This window comes from Felis catus, chromosome E2 (genome assembly GCF_018350175.1).
Source record: "Felis catus isolate Fca126 chromosome E2, F.catus_Fca126_mat1.0, whole genome shotgun sequence".
NCBI classification, from domain to species: Eukaryota; Metazoa; Chordata; class Mammalia; order Carnivora; family Felidae; genus Felis; species Felis catus.
In genome coordinates, this window is record NC_058382.1 from 2,883,710 (window position 1) to 2,899,383 (window position 15,674).

At 61.6% G+C, this 15,674-nt stretch overlaps 1 protein-coding gene across 2 annotated transcripts; it reads right to left on the reverse strand.

Moving 5' to 3' along the window:
• Window positions 1-220: 220 nt before the first annotated feature.
• EPN1 (epsin 1) lies at window positions 221-15,295 on the reverse strand. Of its 2 annotated transcripts, XM_023245008.2 has the most exons (11): window positions 15,161-15,295; window positions 11,993-12,318; window positions 7,473-7,722; window positions 6,386-6,510; window positions 5,313-5,387; window positions 4,777-4,860; window positions 3,104-3,395; window positions 2,388-2,498; window positions 2,149-2,232; window positions 935-1,192; window positions 221-839 (listed from the first exon to the last, which is right to left on the reverse strand). In XM_023245008.2, exons 2-11 carry the CDS (start codon window positions 12,218-12,220, stop codon window positions 631-633), a joined length of 1,716 nt encoding a protein of 571 aa, XP_023100776.2. In that variant the 5' UTR covers window positions 12,221-12,318; window positions 15,161-15,295; the 3' UTR covers window positions 221-630. The 2 variants fall into 2 exon arrangements, with proteins under 2 accessions (XP_023100776.2, XP_023100777.2); XM_023245009.2 differs by lacking the exon at window positions 5,313-5,387.
• Window positions 15,296-15,674: the final 379 nt, after the last annotated feature.

The window sequence follows — 15,674 nt, forward strand, 5'->3', positions numbered from 1 at the left end:
CATTAAGCTCTCCAGCCCCGAGTGGGCTGCCGCCCACGGGGACTCAGGCACCCCCCACGCCCCAACACAGCTGCCCACCGGAACTGAAGCCTCCGGAACCGACACTTCTGAGACGCACCGGCTCTCAGCTGCCCCATGGGGCAACAAAGAGGCCCGGAGCCCTGGGTCCCTCGGGGGAGGAGGTTGTGTGAACCACGGATGGGAACTTGGGGGAGTGACACCCATGAGAATTGCCATTTATTCCCGAAGTTGCCAAAATTATCACCAAGGATTCACCAAGGGGTGCGCAGAGGGACGAGGAGGCTCAAACACTGATTGAGGGGCCAGTCAGGAGTTGGGAGGGAGAGGAATGGGTGGGGGACCCCCAGCTGTCCCTCCCCTTTCTAATGCCACAGGAAAGGGGTCCTCCTCCGGCCAGCACCCCTCCCCATCCCCCATGTCACATCCAGTTTCTCTCTGGGGAGGTGGGGTGGGGGACATGGAAGAGGGTGTAGTGTGAGTGGGCCCCAGGAGGGAAGGGTGCTGGGGTGGGGGCAGGGGTCCCCCGCTTCACATGCACTCACAACACTGGTCTCCCAGGGAGCAGAAATGGGGGAAGCCCGGCCAGGCCAAATCCCCCTCCCTCCTGGATTATAGGAGGAAGGGGTTAGTGTTGGGGGCTGGGGGGCCTGGGGGCATCATGGGGGGCAGGCCAGGGCCCCCACCAAGGGGAGAGATGTATGTCGGTGGTGCTCCGGGGACCGGGGGCACAGGGCTGAGCCGGAGCTGGTTCAGGGTGAGCGTCGCAGGGGGCGCGGGCTGGAAGGGGTTGGTGATGGAGGGGCCGGTGGTCGGGGCTCCTACAGGGAGAGAAGAGGAGACAGCAGAACAGAGTCAGGGGCCTGCCCGGGTAGGAGGTCAACGGGTGGGATCCGTCCGGGAGGCTGGCACTCACCACTTGGCAGGAAGGGGTTGGAGGCCTTGGCTCCTGGCGGCGTGGGGCCCGGCCGGCTCACCAATGAGTCGAGGTCCACGAGGGCTGCATTAGGCCCCAGGAATGACTCTGGCGTCTTCCGCGTGGGCGGCGGCGGGGTGGGGGCAACCGCCGGCGGGGGGCTCCCCACAGCCTCGGCCAGAGAGCCTCCGACCCCACTCATGTCGAACGCCCCGGGACTGCGTGCGGGTACCTCTCCAGCGAGCAGCTCCAGCTCCCCTACAAGGAGCCAGAGAGGGATCAGGGCAGGGCGGGCAGCGGGGGCCTCAAATTGGGAGGCCCAGCCTAGCGCCAAGCCAGGAGGACCCACTCAGGGAACTCCGGCAGATAGTCTCCAGGGCAGAAAACTACCAAGGGACGTTCACGCAATCCCACAAAACCCCACTGGCTCCAGCGTCCGTCCCCAACAGAAACATCACGGCGGAGAAGCACAATAGCCCCGCAGACGGGAGAGCATCTGTGAGCCTGACTGTCTGCTTGTTTCTGAGATCTGAGAATCCCCCCTGCTGCTGGGAAATGCACGAAATTGGCAGGGAGAGAGAAAACAGACCCAGGAAGGTAGCAAACCACGGACGGATGGGGGACTGGACAATAACCTCAGGGGGCCCGAGGGGAGGGAGGGATCCCTGGTGCCCGGCCTGCCCAGTCAGTCCCAAGAATTCCTGCTTCTGCTTCCCGGGTCCGCTTCAGGCCACTGGCGCAGGGAGACGCATCGGCGCCTCCTGGGGACAGGCTCAGTGCCCTCCCAACACCTCGCACAGACGGCATGTTCTCCAGACACAAGCCAGTCCAGTCCGTGCCGGGAAGGGAGGGACACAAGAGCCAGGACGCCCAAACGCAAGGTGCCCCGAAGACGGGACGCCAGGTGGGGAAGGCACTGGGCGCTGAGGCACCGGCGGGCAGGCCAGGGGGGTGGGCCCCCGCAGTCACCACACTGCTGGTAATGCAGGACACAGCCGGCCGGGCCCCCAGAAACACCAGAGGAACATTCCAGGGACACAGAAGTCAGAGTTCGGAATCTAGGGAAGCTGCAAAAACACAGTTCCTTATGCTACTTCTGCAGCTCTTCTGAGTATGAAATTATTCAACACCAAAATCAAACTTTCTTTTGAAGATGTTCAGGATCAGTTATAACCGCAATGAGAGGGTCCCACACAGCCCAGAGGGTGGCTCACCCGTGCTGCTCCCGGAGGTCGGCAGGGCCGAACGCAGGCGGTCAAAGTCCGAGAACTCGTCTGGCTCCGCGTCAAACCCGACGGCTGTGGGGGTCCAGGATGCCCACTCAGCTCCCCATGGGGACCCACCTCCCACTCCCCAGCCCCCGGCACTCCAGAGACCAGACACCCCCAAGCTCCCACACACACCCGCCACACCCTTGGGCCCCGTCAGCCTGACCCCAGCACCCACCCAGTACCTGTGGTGCCATTGGTGCTGGGCTTGGCAGGTGACCCTCCCCAGGGGTCCGAGAAGGCCGGGGCTGGAGCCCAGGGATCAGAGGCTGGGGGTCCGCCTACCGGAGCCCCACCTGAGTGAGGAAGGAGGCATGTACGCGGCTGCTGGGTGGAGGGTTTACCTCTGAGAACCTGTGCCCACTCCCTCAAGCCTCACTCCTAGGCCCGTACCTCCCCAAAGCCTCGCCCTACCCTGCCGTGTCCTGGGACGCAGCTGGGCACCCCAGCGTGGGCCCACCCCCAGCCTTTCCCGCCTCGTCCCCACGAATGAGCCATGGCTACACATGCTGCGGGGCCTCTGCCCACAGGTCCCTCCTCGGCCGTGAGGCCTCTGGGAAGCCCCCAAAGAGCTCCCCAGCTGGGTAAGGCGGTATGGCTCACCCAGACATGCCCAAACCCCATGGCTCCCTTGAGAGCCCCCAGGGCGTCCAGCCCCGTTCCAGCCCTCCTGCACCCAGCCTCACCAGCCACCCGCCCTGGTTCCACTGCAGCAACCTCTCTACCCCGCGCCCCTTGGCACCCCGCCACGGTCCTGCAGGCTCCCTCACGCCCACTCCTCTGGGCTGTTCCATCTGACCCCCACAGCCACCCACTGTACTGCATCTGTCCCAATCCCTAAGGCATGCCCGGGATCACACACTGGATGTGGAGCCAGAACAGGCAGGCAGCCAGCACTCACCATCAGAGCTCCCCCATGGGTCAGGTGTGGGCCCCTCTCCAGCTGCAGGGGCCTGGGTCCCACCCCAAGGGTCAACCGGGGGCCCTGCAGGGGCAGCAGGCCTCCAAGGGTCCCCGGAGGCTGGTGTAGGGGCCGGACCACCCCAGGGATCAGCAGCTGGAGGGACAGGGGCCCCTCCCCAAGGGTCCGAGGTGGGGGCAGTCATGGGTGCCGCCTGGGGGCCTCCCCAGGGGTCCGTGGCTGGTGGTGGAGCCGGGGCCGTGAAGACGTCAGCAAGATCCATGAGGGAGGACTGCAGGGTACAGAGGAAAGAAAGTACATGAGGCCCGAGCAGGCTGGGCCAGGGGACCCCAGGGGTCTGGGAGGAGGGCCCTGGGGCGGGGGGGAGGGAACGGCTGCAGAGCAAGAGAGAAGCAAGAGCCAGGTGCTGTGGTCATGAGACCGAAGAAGGCAGTCTCCCCATCTCCCACCCACTACAACCCTGCTGTCCGCCACCCCCCACCACTCAGCCCTCCCCAGTTCCCGCCAGAACAAGGAAAGCGACCAGAGCCCAGAGGAGCCCACCCCAGTCCTGCCCATGGGAGGCCCACTGGGGTCACCCACTGAGTGTCAGGTGATTATGGGTCACCCTGAACAGTCCTGGCCTCAAGCCCAGCACACGTCCCACGTCACCTGGAGCATGCTCCAGGCTTCCAGGGCTGTGTGTGTGTGTGTGTGTGTGTGTGTGAGTGTGCGCACGCGCTCACAGGCGCTCACCCATAGCCCTGGAAGCCTGGAGCACCTGTGAGCATGCACATGCACGCACACACACACACACACACACACACACACATGCACGCGCGTGCACTCACTCTCACACAATGACCCTGTGTCCCAAGAGCACACGCCTCTCTGGACAAGGAGGTGCCCCACCTCCCACAGGACAGCGGGCGCAGGCCTGGCGCCCCCTTCCTCCAGGCTCTCGAGAGGTGGGGCATCAGGGAGACCCTCCGGCTGAGGCTAGCCCAAGTAGGCTCCTCTATCCAGTGCCCTGTTGTGGCTGCGGGGCCAGCCCTGGCCACCCGGCCACCCGCCCTCTGCCTGCCCATCAGGAAGGCGGCTACCCTCCCAGGCCGCCATCCTTGAGGCCGGTCCCACAGTGAAGACGCTCGGGACAGCAACCCAAGTGAGGCCACGGAACGAGGCCAGCTTGGATGCCCGGCCACGCGAGGGACCCTGGCCTCAATGTGCACAGCCATGCCTCATTCACCCGTGAGGCCAAGAGAGGCGGGATGAAGAGCACAAGCTGAACTGCCAGCAAACATCACGTCTGCACTGGGGGACTGGGGCCCCCGGAGGCCAGGGACCAGCCCTGTGTCGCTCGCCCGCTGACCCTCGGTGTCCCGAGCGCAGGCGGATGCTCAGGAGGTGCCTGGGCACACGTGAGCCACCCCCTTCCTGCCCGACCAGACCGGCGCTCTCACTGTATCTCGCTCTGGTCTCGCTCAGCTACAGGCACCGACCGCCACTCGAAACATCTCCGTGGCGGGGTCACACTCGAGCGCCCTCCAGCCCCCACACGTCTCCACGAGAAAACGATTCCCTGCAGCCACAGCCACAGCCACAGCCACAGCCACCTAGGGCCCCGCCCAAGGCCCCGGGCGCCTAAGGGCAGGACGGCCTCCCATGCTCACCTCCTCCTGGCCACCAGTTTCCCTCCTGCTCTCCTCTATGGCCATCTGAAGCCTCAGGTCGTCCCCACGGCGGATCCGCTCTTCCTGTTTGGGTCATGGAGGCATGCGACAAGGGAGGGTCAGAATACGAGCGGCATGGCTGCCCCCCACCCCCGACCCGACAAAGGTGACTGAAAATTAAAATGGGATGTGGACGATGTGGGAGGGGAGGATGGGGAGGCGCATGCGGTCTGGGCTGGGGACACGGGGCTGGCCAGGCACTGCTCTGACAGGCTCAGGAAGCGGGGGCCAGGCGTCTGACTCTGCAGTGTCTGCTGCGCTGGGTGGAGGTGACCAAGGCCTGGGCTGTGGCAGAGGGGACGGAGTGGCCACAAGGCATCTGCTTCCCATGCTGCAACTGCACCGTTGGAGGACCCACCTGACACGTGTGTACGGCAGGGGCAGGGCTGCTGTGGGGCGGGCAAGGGGGTGCAAGGAGTTGGGGACCTGAGGAGGGTCTGAGGGGAGCCCTAGGGAGGGGAGGGGGCTCTTCTGACCTTGTCGTGTTCCTCACGGCTCAAACTAAGGGCCAGCTGGAGCTGGACGTCGTCCTCAGGGCCGCAGGATGGGGGCTGGGGGAGAGAGAGCGTGAGGGGTCCAGGGCAGGACACGAGGTGGGGGGTGGGAGAGAAAGAGAAGGAGGGAAGGAGAGAGAGAAAGAGAGAGACGGAGAGTGTGAGGGGTCCAGGGCAGGACACAAGGTTGGGGGCGGGAGAGATAAAGAAGGAAGGAAGGAGAGAGAGGAGGAGGAAAGGAGAGAGAGAGAAGGAGAGAGAAGGAGAGAGACGGAGAGAGTGTGAGGGTTCCAGGACAGGACATAAGGTGGGGGGGGGGGGGGTGGGAGAGAGAACGAGGGAAGGAGAGAGAGAGAAGCAGGGAAGGAGAGAGAAAAGGAGGGAAGGAGAGAGAAAAGGAGGGAAGGAGAAAGAAAAGGAGGGAAGGAGAGAGAAAAGGAGGGAAAGAGAGAGAGAGAGAGAGGAGGAGAGAGACAGAGAGTGTGAGAGGTCCACGACAGGACACAAGGTGGGGGTGGGAGAGATAAAGAAGGACGGAAAGAGACTGAGAAAAGGAGGGAAGAAGAGAGAAAAGGAGGCGGGGGTGGGGGGAGAGGGAGAGAGAGAGAGGAAGAAAGGGACGGAAAGAGTGTGAGGGGTCCAGGGCAGGACACGAGGTGGGGGGGCGGAAGAAGGAGGGAAGGAGAGAGAGGAGGAGGGAAGGGGAGAGAGAGAGAAGGAGAAAAGGAAAGGAAACAGAAACAGAGCCAGGACGGACAGAACCAAAGGCACAGACACGGTCACCCAAACCAGCGAGGGACGGGCAGAGACAGAGCAGAAAGACTAGCAGGGAAGGAGCCACTCAGGACAAACACCCGAGTAAAGGGGACGAAAGCGGTCAGGATGAGGACACAGGAAGACCAGGTGGGAGGGCCAGCAGAGAGAGGGCTGGGGGTGGGGAGAGAGAGGGCACAAGCCCTCAGGAGGTGGGGGGGCGGGGGCTGAGGCATGAGATGGGATGAGAACGGAAGTCAAACCCCCAGAGTCAAACTGGTGCGCCCGGCCGGGCCCAGTACCTGGTCGGCCTCCTCCTTGCTCATGGCCAAGGCCAGCTGGAGCTGGAGCTCCTCCTCCCCGCTGCTCTGTGGCCACGCCTGCTCTGCCTCAGGTGGGGGCCCCGAGCCCACGGCTGCTGAGGACGCTGCGGTGGGGAGGGGCAGTGAGACCCGGCTGGACAAAGAGAAGGGACCACACAGCCCAGGCGGGGGGGGGGGGGGGAGGCTTCCTTTCCGTGGGGGGCAGACTGTGAGCCGGGTTTGTCCAGCCTCCCCTCCCCCCGCCCCGGGGAGAACAGGGAATAAGGAGCGGGGGGGGGGGGGGGGGGGGGTCAAGGAAAGACAGCCCCGTGGGCCCAAGAACAAAAGCCAGCAGCAGAGGGAGGACGTGCAGGAGCCTCAGAGCCCACGACCTTGGTTCCCGAGCTGCATGCCCGGGGTCTGCTTAGAGCCCCAGGGCACACCGGTCTCCAGGCCCACATGCTCCCACGGGTCCAGGGCTGCGTGGCTGGGACCAGCTGGGTGTCGGGGGAAGAAGAGAACCTGCACCCTCGGCCCCCACCCCCACCGGGGGTGTGGCTGAGACAAGACGTGACCCGGAAGGGGGTGACTACCCGGAAGGAGGCATGGACAGGGTGCAGGACCTAATGCTGAGCCAGGGGAAGCGCCCGCCTGCCTGCTGCTCGCAGCTGGCCCCTCACTGTCGGCAGGCCCCCCAGAGTGCCTGCCGTCCCTGACCTCAGACCTCCGGCAACCCCCTCCAGGTCACTCCTCTCCATCTTCGGCACCGCCCGCTCTCAGGCAGGGGCACACCTGGGCCCTCAGGCGGCCCTCGGTTAGTATTTGCAGGTGAACAGGGTACCTCTCAGCTCTAGGGTCCCACAGCGAGAGGGAAGGGACACAGGAGTGCAGAGGAGGCTCACGGCCCGTCACCCCTCAGATGAGGACACAGAAAGGATGGCATGGGGCGGGGAGAGCCCAGCGGCTGGGCACGGGGTGCCTGGCAACGACAGGAAGCTTCAAGATGGGAGGGGGGTGGGCCTCCCTTCAAGATGGGAGGGAGCAGTGAGGGCGCAGAGGCGCGGGGGGCTCCCGAGGCAGGCCTCACCCGTGGCGGTCTGCGCCAGCTTCTCCTTGGTCTTGAGCGCGTGGGCACGCTCCTCCCGCAGCCGGTCCTCGTCACGGAGCAGGGCCACCAGCTGCTTGGCCTTCTCACGCACGTTCACGCCCTGGTCCTTGCCGTCACGGTCCACGTACTGGAAGTCCTTGAGCGTCTGCACCGCGTACATGTTCTCCTTGCACTGCTGGGACACGCGCTCCGAGCCGGTCTTGATGAGGTACTCCATCAGCGTCATGGCCTTCAGGGCGGGGGGCACACCGGTCACACACACGGTGGCCAGGATCCCAGTCCCGGCGCCAACCCTCACGTCAGCCGCACATGGACAGACACGCGCAGCCCAGCAGGTGACTACGTGGCCGCGAGAGAGGACACAGCGCGGCCACGTGCAGCCACTTGGAGGGACCCCACAGACACCAATGAGCATGCGAGGCGGGCATCCCCGACAAGCACATCCACGGAGGATGTGGTTCACAGGAGATTCGGGGCTGCCGGGGCTGGGAGACTCTCGGTGGACACGGGATCTGTGTGCAGGTGACGAAGATACTCTGCACCCAGGCAGTGGTGGTGGTCGCCCAACCCCGGGCCGGTGCTCTGTGCCACTGAACCGCACACTTTACAAGGGTGAACCGTACGGCACGGGATCTGTGTGCAGGTCAGTAAAAATCCAGAAACGGGGAAAAGGCAGGTATGGTCGCCGCAGCCCCTCCCAGGCTTCCCCGAGCCGAGCAGACCCCACTCTATTTCTCTGAAACCACAAAAATACGCCTGTTAAGTCACGTTCGACAGCACCCAGTGCTCGGACGGCCAGACTGGTTTCTCTCCCATCCTGTCCATCTGGAACGTGTGTCATTACCGCCCGTGTAGAGCTTTGTGCCTCTGCAGACAAGGAAGCGACTTGCTCCTCGAGGTGAGAGGGAGGGAGGGAGGGAGGGAGGGAGGGAGGGAGGCACCGGGCCCGCGGGGCCTGTTGAGGCAGGGCTCTCTGCAGGGCACTCGTGCACTGGGACAGCAGGAACAAAGGGACAGGGAGGAGGAAACACCCTGTGACAGCTTCTGCATTTAAGAGGTAAGAACAAATTCTCTTTCCAACAAGTTAAAACAAAACGAGGGAAGAGACTCTGGTCGTCGGACGACAGGGCACCTTATGGTTTGCAGGGGACTCCGGGGGCTTCCCGGAGCCCCTGAAGGTCACCCAGACCACTGCAAAGCAACAGAGAGAGGACCTTCTGCTTCGGCTGAGCTGTCTGAAGAGCTATGCAATTTACCAGGGAACCCCCGCTGTGGGGGCTTGACGTCTCCCCAACCTTCCTGGGGAGCTGGATCTCCCCAGGCTGAATCTCACAGGCTTCCTGAAGGCGCCAGTAATCAGAGGTTAGTCTTTAACCAGCCCTCGAGGTGTTTACGCATCACGGTAGGAGGGACAGGGTGGAAAGCAGGCTCCCAAGGTCCTGGGCCAGCCGTGCTCTGGAATTCAGCTTTCCCGGGTTCAGACCAGAAAGGCCACACGACACATAAAACAGGATCTCCCAGCAGAAGGTCCCACCAACAGTCAAGCTACCTGAGACCCACAGATGGCGGACAGACCACCTCCCCTCAGCCTGGGATGGGACTTGCACCCAACAACTCACAAAAACTCGTTTTCAAAGCTCTGGAGCTGCAGTTGAATGGCCTGTGAACCCAGAAAGAATCCAAACACCCCATGGGTAACACGCATACGTGTGAAGCACAGCGGGCCCGTGGTGCGGGAGCAGCACACGCATAGCAAGGTAACATAAACACGTAAGCGGATGCCGCACACGCCAACCTCCCAGATGCGGCCGTGAGCAACATACGCAAGTGCAAAGAACCAGGAGCATGGGTCCGTGGAAAGTTCTAGAACAAACGTGGCAGACAGAAGGCAGGACAGGATGCTGCTGGGGGAGGCGGGGACATCCTCCCTCTCTCTCCAACGGGATGGTGGATACACAGGTGAGCGTACACATGAGCACTAACCAGGCTGCACGCTCGTGACACGTGTCACAACAGAAAACGTGAACCTATTCTTAAAAGTAAGCAACTGGACAGCCCAATAGTCCCTGCTAATTTTTGAAACAGCTTGCTCCTGGATCCCCCAGGACACCAGAACACGCATCAAGGAGCCACACGGGGCACCTGGGCACTCAGTTGGTTGAGCGTCTGATTCTTGGCTTCACCTCAGATCATCACCTCGCGGTTTGTGGGTTTGAGCCCCGTGTCGGGCTCTGCACTGACAGCATGGAGCCTGCTTAGGATTCTCTTTCCCCCCCCCCTTTCTCTGCTCCTCCTCCTCCCCTGCCTGTGCACATGCGCATGCATTCTTGGGCTCTCTTTCTCTCTCTCAAAATAAATAAACTTACATAAAAAATCAATGTTTACAAAAGTAAAAAAACAAAAAAACAGGAATCCACAAACAACTTCTCAAAGGGCCAGGTGCTAGATAACCCAGCTTTTCAGGCCACATGGCCCCCATGCTATAGGGGAAGCAGCCGCAGATGAGCGGGCCTGGCCATGACGGATAGAGCTTCACTCACCAACACAGGTGGCTGCCCAGATTCAACCTCTGGCCTGTAGTTTGTTGACCTCTTGTTTTAAAAGATAAAAAACTGAGAGGCACCTGAGTAGCTCAGTCGGTTAAACGTCCAACTTCAGCTTAGGTCACAATCTTGCAGTTTGTGGGTTCAAGCCCCACGTTGGGCTCTGTGCTGTCAGCTCAGAGCCTGAAGTCTGCTTCAGATTCTGTGTCTCCCTCTCTCTCTGCCCCTCCCGTGCTCGCGCTCTCTCTCATAAACATTAAAAAATAAGTAAACATTTAAAAGATAAAAATGGAGACCCCCACATTCCTCGGAGCAGGGAGGTGACACAAGCCAGTCAAGAGAACGGGTTCCAAGGCTCCCCTCCCACCCCTTGCCCCTGGGTGGCCCCGAGCCTCTTTGTGTCTCAGTTTCCTCACCTAAAAAGTGGGGACAGGAAAAGTACTTCATGGTTCTCTGCCTACAGCAGTGTTTCTCCGGCTGCACTTGGTCCATGAGCCCCAGTGAGCTTCCCTTGCAGTTTCAAGAGGCCCTCCAAATCCCATCCCCTCCCTTCACCTCCACACAAGGGCTCACCCAGACCCCCCACCCCTTCCCCGATTCTCAGCTAGACAAATGCCACCCAGTCCTTCACAACAAACCACCAAATATCAGACCCAACATTGGGTCCGTGGGATTGAGGCCCCAGTCCGGGTTTGTCAGGGTGGGTGTGAGAAAGAACACAGCATTTCCAGGTCTGAGAAACGAGGGAGCACCGTGCCCTGGGGCACAGCGCAGGTCCCAGCCAGAGTCCATGAGACCGGGGATCTTGGCCGCCTCATCCACCACCACAGACACAGCAGGCCCTTGGCCAACAGTCCCCAAACAAACGTCGACAAGAGGACTTGCCTGAACCTCGCTCTCCGGCTCCCATCCCAGCAGCCGGACCCTCACATGCAAGAACGTCCACAGGCCGCCCTGAGCCCCACTGCTGGGAGTGGGGGCCGGCCACCCGCGCCAGCCTGTGCCCACCGCTGCTTCTTGGCCCAAGGGGAAGATGCCAGGCCCCAGACCAGTAAGCTGAAAAACCGCTCACGGGCACTCCCCAAAGACACGTTCCCTTTGACCAAAGCCTCCAATCTGTCTGTTCGCTGGGTGAGGACACACACATCCGCCACCAGGAACCAGTCAACAGACCACTTCTGTGGTGGGCACTGTGTCCACGTTTCTCAACATGACACTTGCGTGTGTCCTTCCGCCCAAAAGTTCCAGTTCTAGAAAATGGTGAACATACAAGGGGATTCGCGGCAGTCTTGTTCACAAAAGCAAAACGTCACAGATCACTTAACGATCCGTCCCCAGGTAGCACTTGTTGAAAAAGTAAAAAAATGAAAAAAATAAAGTAACGAATCTTTTATATCCTAAAGAGGAATGACCTCTGAGATGTGGCTTCACCTTCCTTTTTAAAACTGGGGTACGATTTACACTTGCTACAGCCCACCGTCCTCCACTGCAGTCCTGAGCCCTGATAATTGCATGCGGCCACGTATCCAGCGCTGCAGTGGTACTGCGGCTCCACGGCCCCCCAAACTCCCTGGTGCCAGGGGACATGTGCACACAGATTGTTCCGGAGGAAAAACAGAAGCGGGGGACACCAGCTGCCTCTGAGAGGGACCTGGGCTCTGGGCACACAGAGGGACGCGCGCCGTGCACCTGCTTAGGCCTTCTGTGCGGATGAATCTCGCAACTGTGCCACGTTTTCAAGAAGTTTAAACCCTATGACTCAAAACTCCTAAGACCCTTAACCGTTTGCTGCCTTCGTTAGGTGAAAAGGAGGGCGGGAGGGAGAGAGGTTCACATAAACACCCAGAGCTCCAAGTCCTCGGGCACACCCCCACCGGAGCCCCGCGCGCACGCCCGCCCGCCCGCCCTCGAGCACGCGTGCATGTGAGGGCCGGGCTGCAGGCCCCGGGCACTGACCTTGTAGACATGCCGCCAGTTCTTGCCATGGTCATTGAGCCGCTTCCAGATCATGCTCATGATCTCGGAGAAGGCGACAACGTTGTAGGTGAGGTCAGCGATCTCAGACATGAGGGAGCTGGATGGGCCCCAGGGGTCGTTGCTCGTGGCTTCTCGGACCTTGATCTCGGCCTCCGAGTAGTTGTGGACTATGTTCTTCATCTGGCGCCGCAGCGACGAGGTCGACATGGCGGCGGGTGATGGTGAGGGTGGTGGGCCCCCCGGGATGTGGCGAGACAGGGGCGACTGGAGGAAAAGACAGCAGCAGGGGCTGGGGGTCACCGCATCTGAGGAAGAAAGGCCCTTTAGAAACACAATTGGGACCTGGGGCTGTCCAGCCTGCAGCTCCGCCCTCGTGGCCCCCCACCCCCACCCCGGAGTCAAGGATGAGGTCCTAACCATAGCCTAGAAGGCTCTGGCCCTCGTTAACCCCCATCTTAGTCACCCGGTCCGTCTTTCAGTTCCTCAAACATGCCCAGCTCCTTCCTGCTTGGGGGCCCTGCTCAGTGAGGCAGGGTGTGCAGTGATGGATCACAGACGGGACACCGCAGCTCGGTACTTCCGAGCCCGCTGCCCTGGGTGGGCCAGGAACTTCCACACCTGTTTTCTCCCCTGTAGAGTGGGGTTTTGTTCCACAACCCAGGGGGCTAAGAACCCGGCGCGTGGGCAGTGCACTATAAACGTGGGTGGTGTCACGAGATGGTCATCCTGCTCTTCCTCAGCACCCAGGTCACTCCTCATCACCCCCAGGGCTCTGCTTAAGCTTCCCAGATGTTATACACCCAAATGCCACAGTCATGGTTCCCGAGGGGCCCCATCAGTATTTTATACCCGTGGGTCTGATTCTGTGGCTGAGGCCAACCCAATAGCCCTATGGGGACAGAGAATACGTCTCTGGGGACAGCCGTCCCGGAAGAGCCATTCAATAAACAGCTAGGAAGAAGGGAAGGAGGGAGGGCTGGAGTGGAAGGGGCAGAATCTGTGGCAGAAACAAGGACACACAGGGAGACCACTAAAGGGAATGGAGCAAGAGGCAGGGAACGCCAGGGGGACAGGCGTACCAAGGGTGGGGGGGGCGGGAGGCTCGGGGAGGAGAGATAAGGATGAGCCCGGCTGCCCACTGGGTCTGAGCCGCATGCCAGGTGCTCGCTGACCAAGAGATGCCCATTATCTCAACACCACCAGCGGGGCTTTCGGAGGCCAAACAATTCAGCCCAGGTCACACACTAAGCGCAGCAGCACAGGCTCAACCTCTGGCTGCCTGGACACCAAAACCTACACTTTTAAACTAACCCATGTTGAGAGCAAGATGACGGGAAGGAACAGAAGGGCGGGAACCAGGTGGAAGGTGACTATCACAGCAAGCAGTGGCACGAGCCTTACCCCGTGCTAGGCATTCTTCTCCATGCTTTACACACAGTGACTCAATTAATCCTCCCAACTCCGTGATTCACAGCACCTCACGGAGGGAGGAAACTGAGGCACAGGAAGAGAGACTCCCTTGCCCTGGGACACAGGCCTCACCCTGGCTGCAGAGCAGACTGAGCACCTCGGTCCACATCCACTCCAATAAGCCCTCCCACAACCTACCTACATCCTGGGACGGCCGGCTGGCCCCAGCTTTGAATTCCAGCTGGAGAGCCCAGACACAGAGAGGCAGATGTGAGGCGGTCAGGGGGCCCAGCAGGCCAGCTGGATGCACCAGGACAAAGAGCTGATGTGACCAGCACAGAAGAGACAGAGGGAAGGGAACAAGACCAACAAGAAGAGAAAGAGGCACAGAGAAACCCAGGCAGAGACAGTACTCAGAGACCGAATCACAACCAGAGACAGTGAGGCGAGACAACGAAGAGAAAGGATCAAGGCCCTAGAAGGAAAAGAAAGAGACAGCGACCCGGCACTACAAACTCATCAGAGAAAGAAAAACCAACGTGTGAAACAAAGAACAAGTAACTTGGGCCCAAATCCTGGTCATGAGCTACCAGCAGAACAACCTCCTTGAGACTCAGTTTGCTCAACTCTGAAAAGGAAAGAATTCCTACCCGGCAGGCTTGCTGATTAAATAAGATGGGTACATAAAGTGCTTGGCGCCCTGCCCACAGATAGTAGGGGCTCAGTAACGCTGCCTGCTATTATCAGAGAAAAAGAACATTTCCAAAGGGCCGGTAAAGGAAAACGCACTACTTTAACGCCGGGTAATTACACTAACCTGTGTTAGAAAAAACAGTCCACGAAAGTGCACGCATGCTGCTCAGAATGAGAGCAAGTTTTTCAACACAAACGGACTCACAAAGAAAAGTATTAGATCGAGTAGAGAACGAACGATATGGCAAAACCCTCAAGGGGTACTCAAATGACTGATGTCAAACATGTGCTGCGCGGAGCTGAAAACCTGTAAGAGCGGAATGCAGGGGTCCCAGCAGTTGGACTGCGGGGCGAGCTGCTTCACCGCTACCGCCTCCAGGAACACGCACAGCGACGCCAGGATGCAGGAACTGTGAACGACCCTAACTTTAAACACTAGGAAGCGAAGGTTTGGAAATGAAAGAAGTCACCTGATAACCAGTACAGGCTGGCCAAGGAGTGGGCCTCGATTCTACAGCCCGGCTCTCGACCTCCCACCCCTCTAGAGACTCCAGGACCTGGGGGAGGGGGCAGATTCCAGAACAAGCAGCAGACGTGCAGAGGGACCTCGGGGTTGGGGATGTGCGCGAGGACGATGAATGGGAAAACGGAGGGGAGGAAGATGCACAGAGACGGGGACTAGGGTCACCGGGAACTGCAGACACGGAGGCCCAGAGGAAGAGAGAAGGCAGAGGGGAGAGGGAGAGGGAGGGAGAGAGAGAGAGGGAGACAGAGAGACAGCGGCACGACCACCAATCCTGAACACCACACACCGACACTGACAGGGGTCGACACACGGGGACCGGCGCCCAGTGGAAGCGCCACAGCGGACGCGCGGGCAGCGCCGAGGCCCCGGGCGGAGGCCGGCGGGATACGGACCAACACAGACACCGCGGGGTGGAAAGGCGCGGGCGCCGACACACAAAGGCCGCGGTGATGAGCCAGGGGCCGCACGCGACGGACGCCCGAGCGCCCCCGTACCGCCGTACCCCGGCCCGCGCTCACCTCGGCCTCTCACGCCGGGCTCCGGGGGGTCATGGCGGGCAGCCCCCTGCCCCGCTTGGCCTCGGTGTCGCGGGGCGCGCGCCTGGCCGCAGGCGGCGGACACGGAGGCGCACTCGGGCGCACGCGCGAACGCACGGAGGGCCGCACGCCGACGGCCCCGCCGCCCCGGCGCCCGGGAGGGGCGCAGAGAGCCGGGCGGGGGAGGGGAGCCGCCGAGCGGACGGGAAGCAACCGAAGGAGGCGACGGACCGGAAGCGGAAGTGGCGGCGCGCCCCGCCCTCCGCGCCGCATTTGGCCCCGGCGACTCGGCCCGCAGGGAGCCTGCGCAGTCGCCGCTTCCGCGGCCCCGCCCGCCCTTTACGTCACTTCCGGCGCGCGAGCGCCGTGGGCAGACGCGGCTGCGAAGCCTTGGGGACGCCCTTGAAAGAGTGGAGGCCTGAGAGAGGCCCGGCCGGCAAACTCGGCCGAGGGAGGTGGGGGAGGCGAGGAAGGGGCCGCGCCGTGCCGGGCCGCG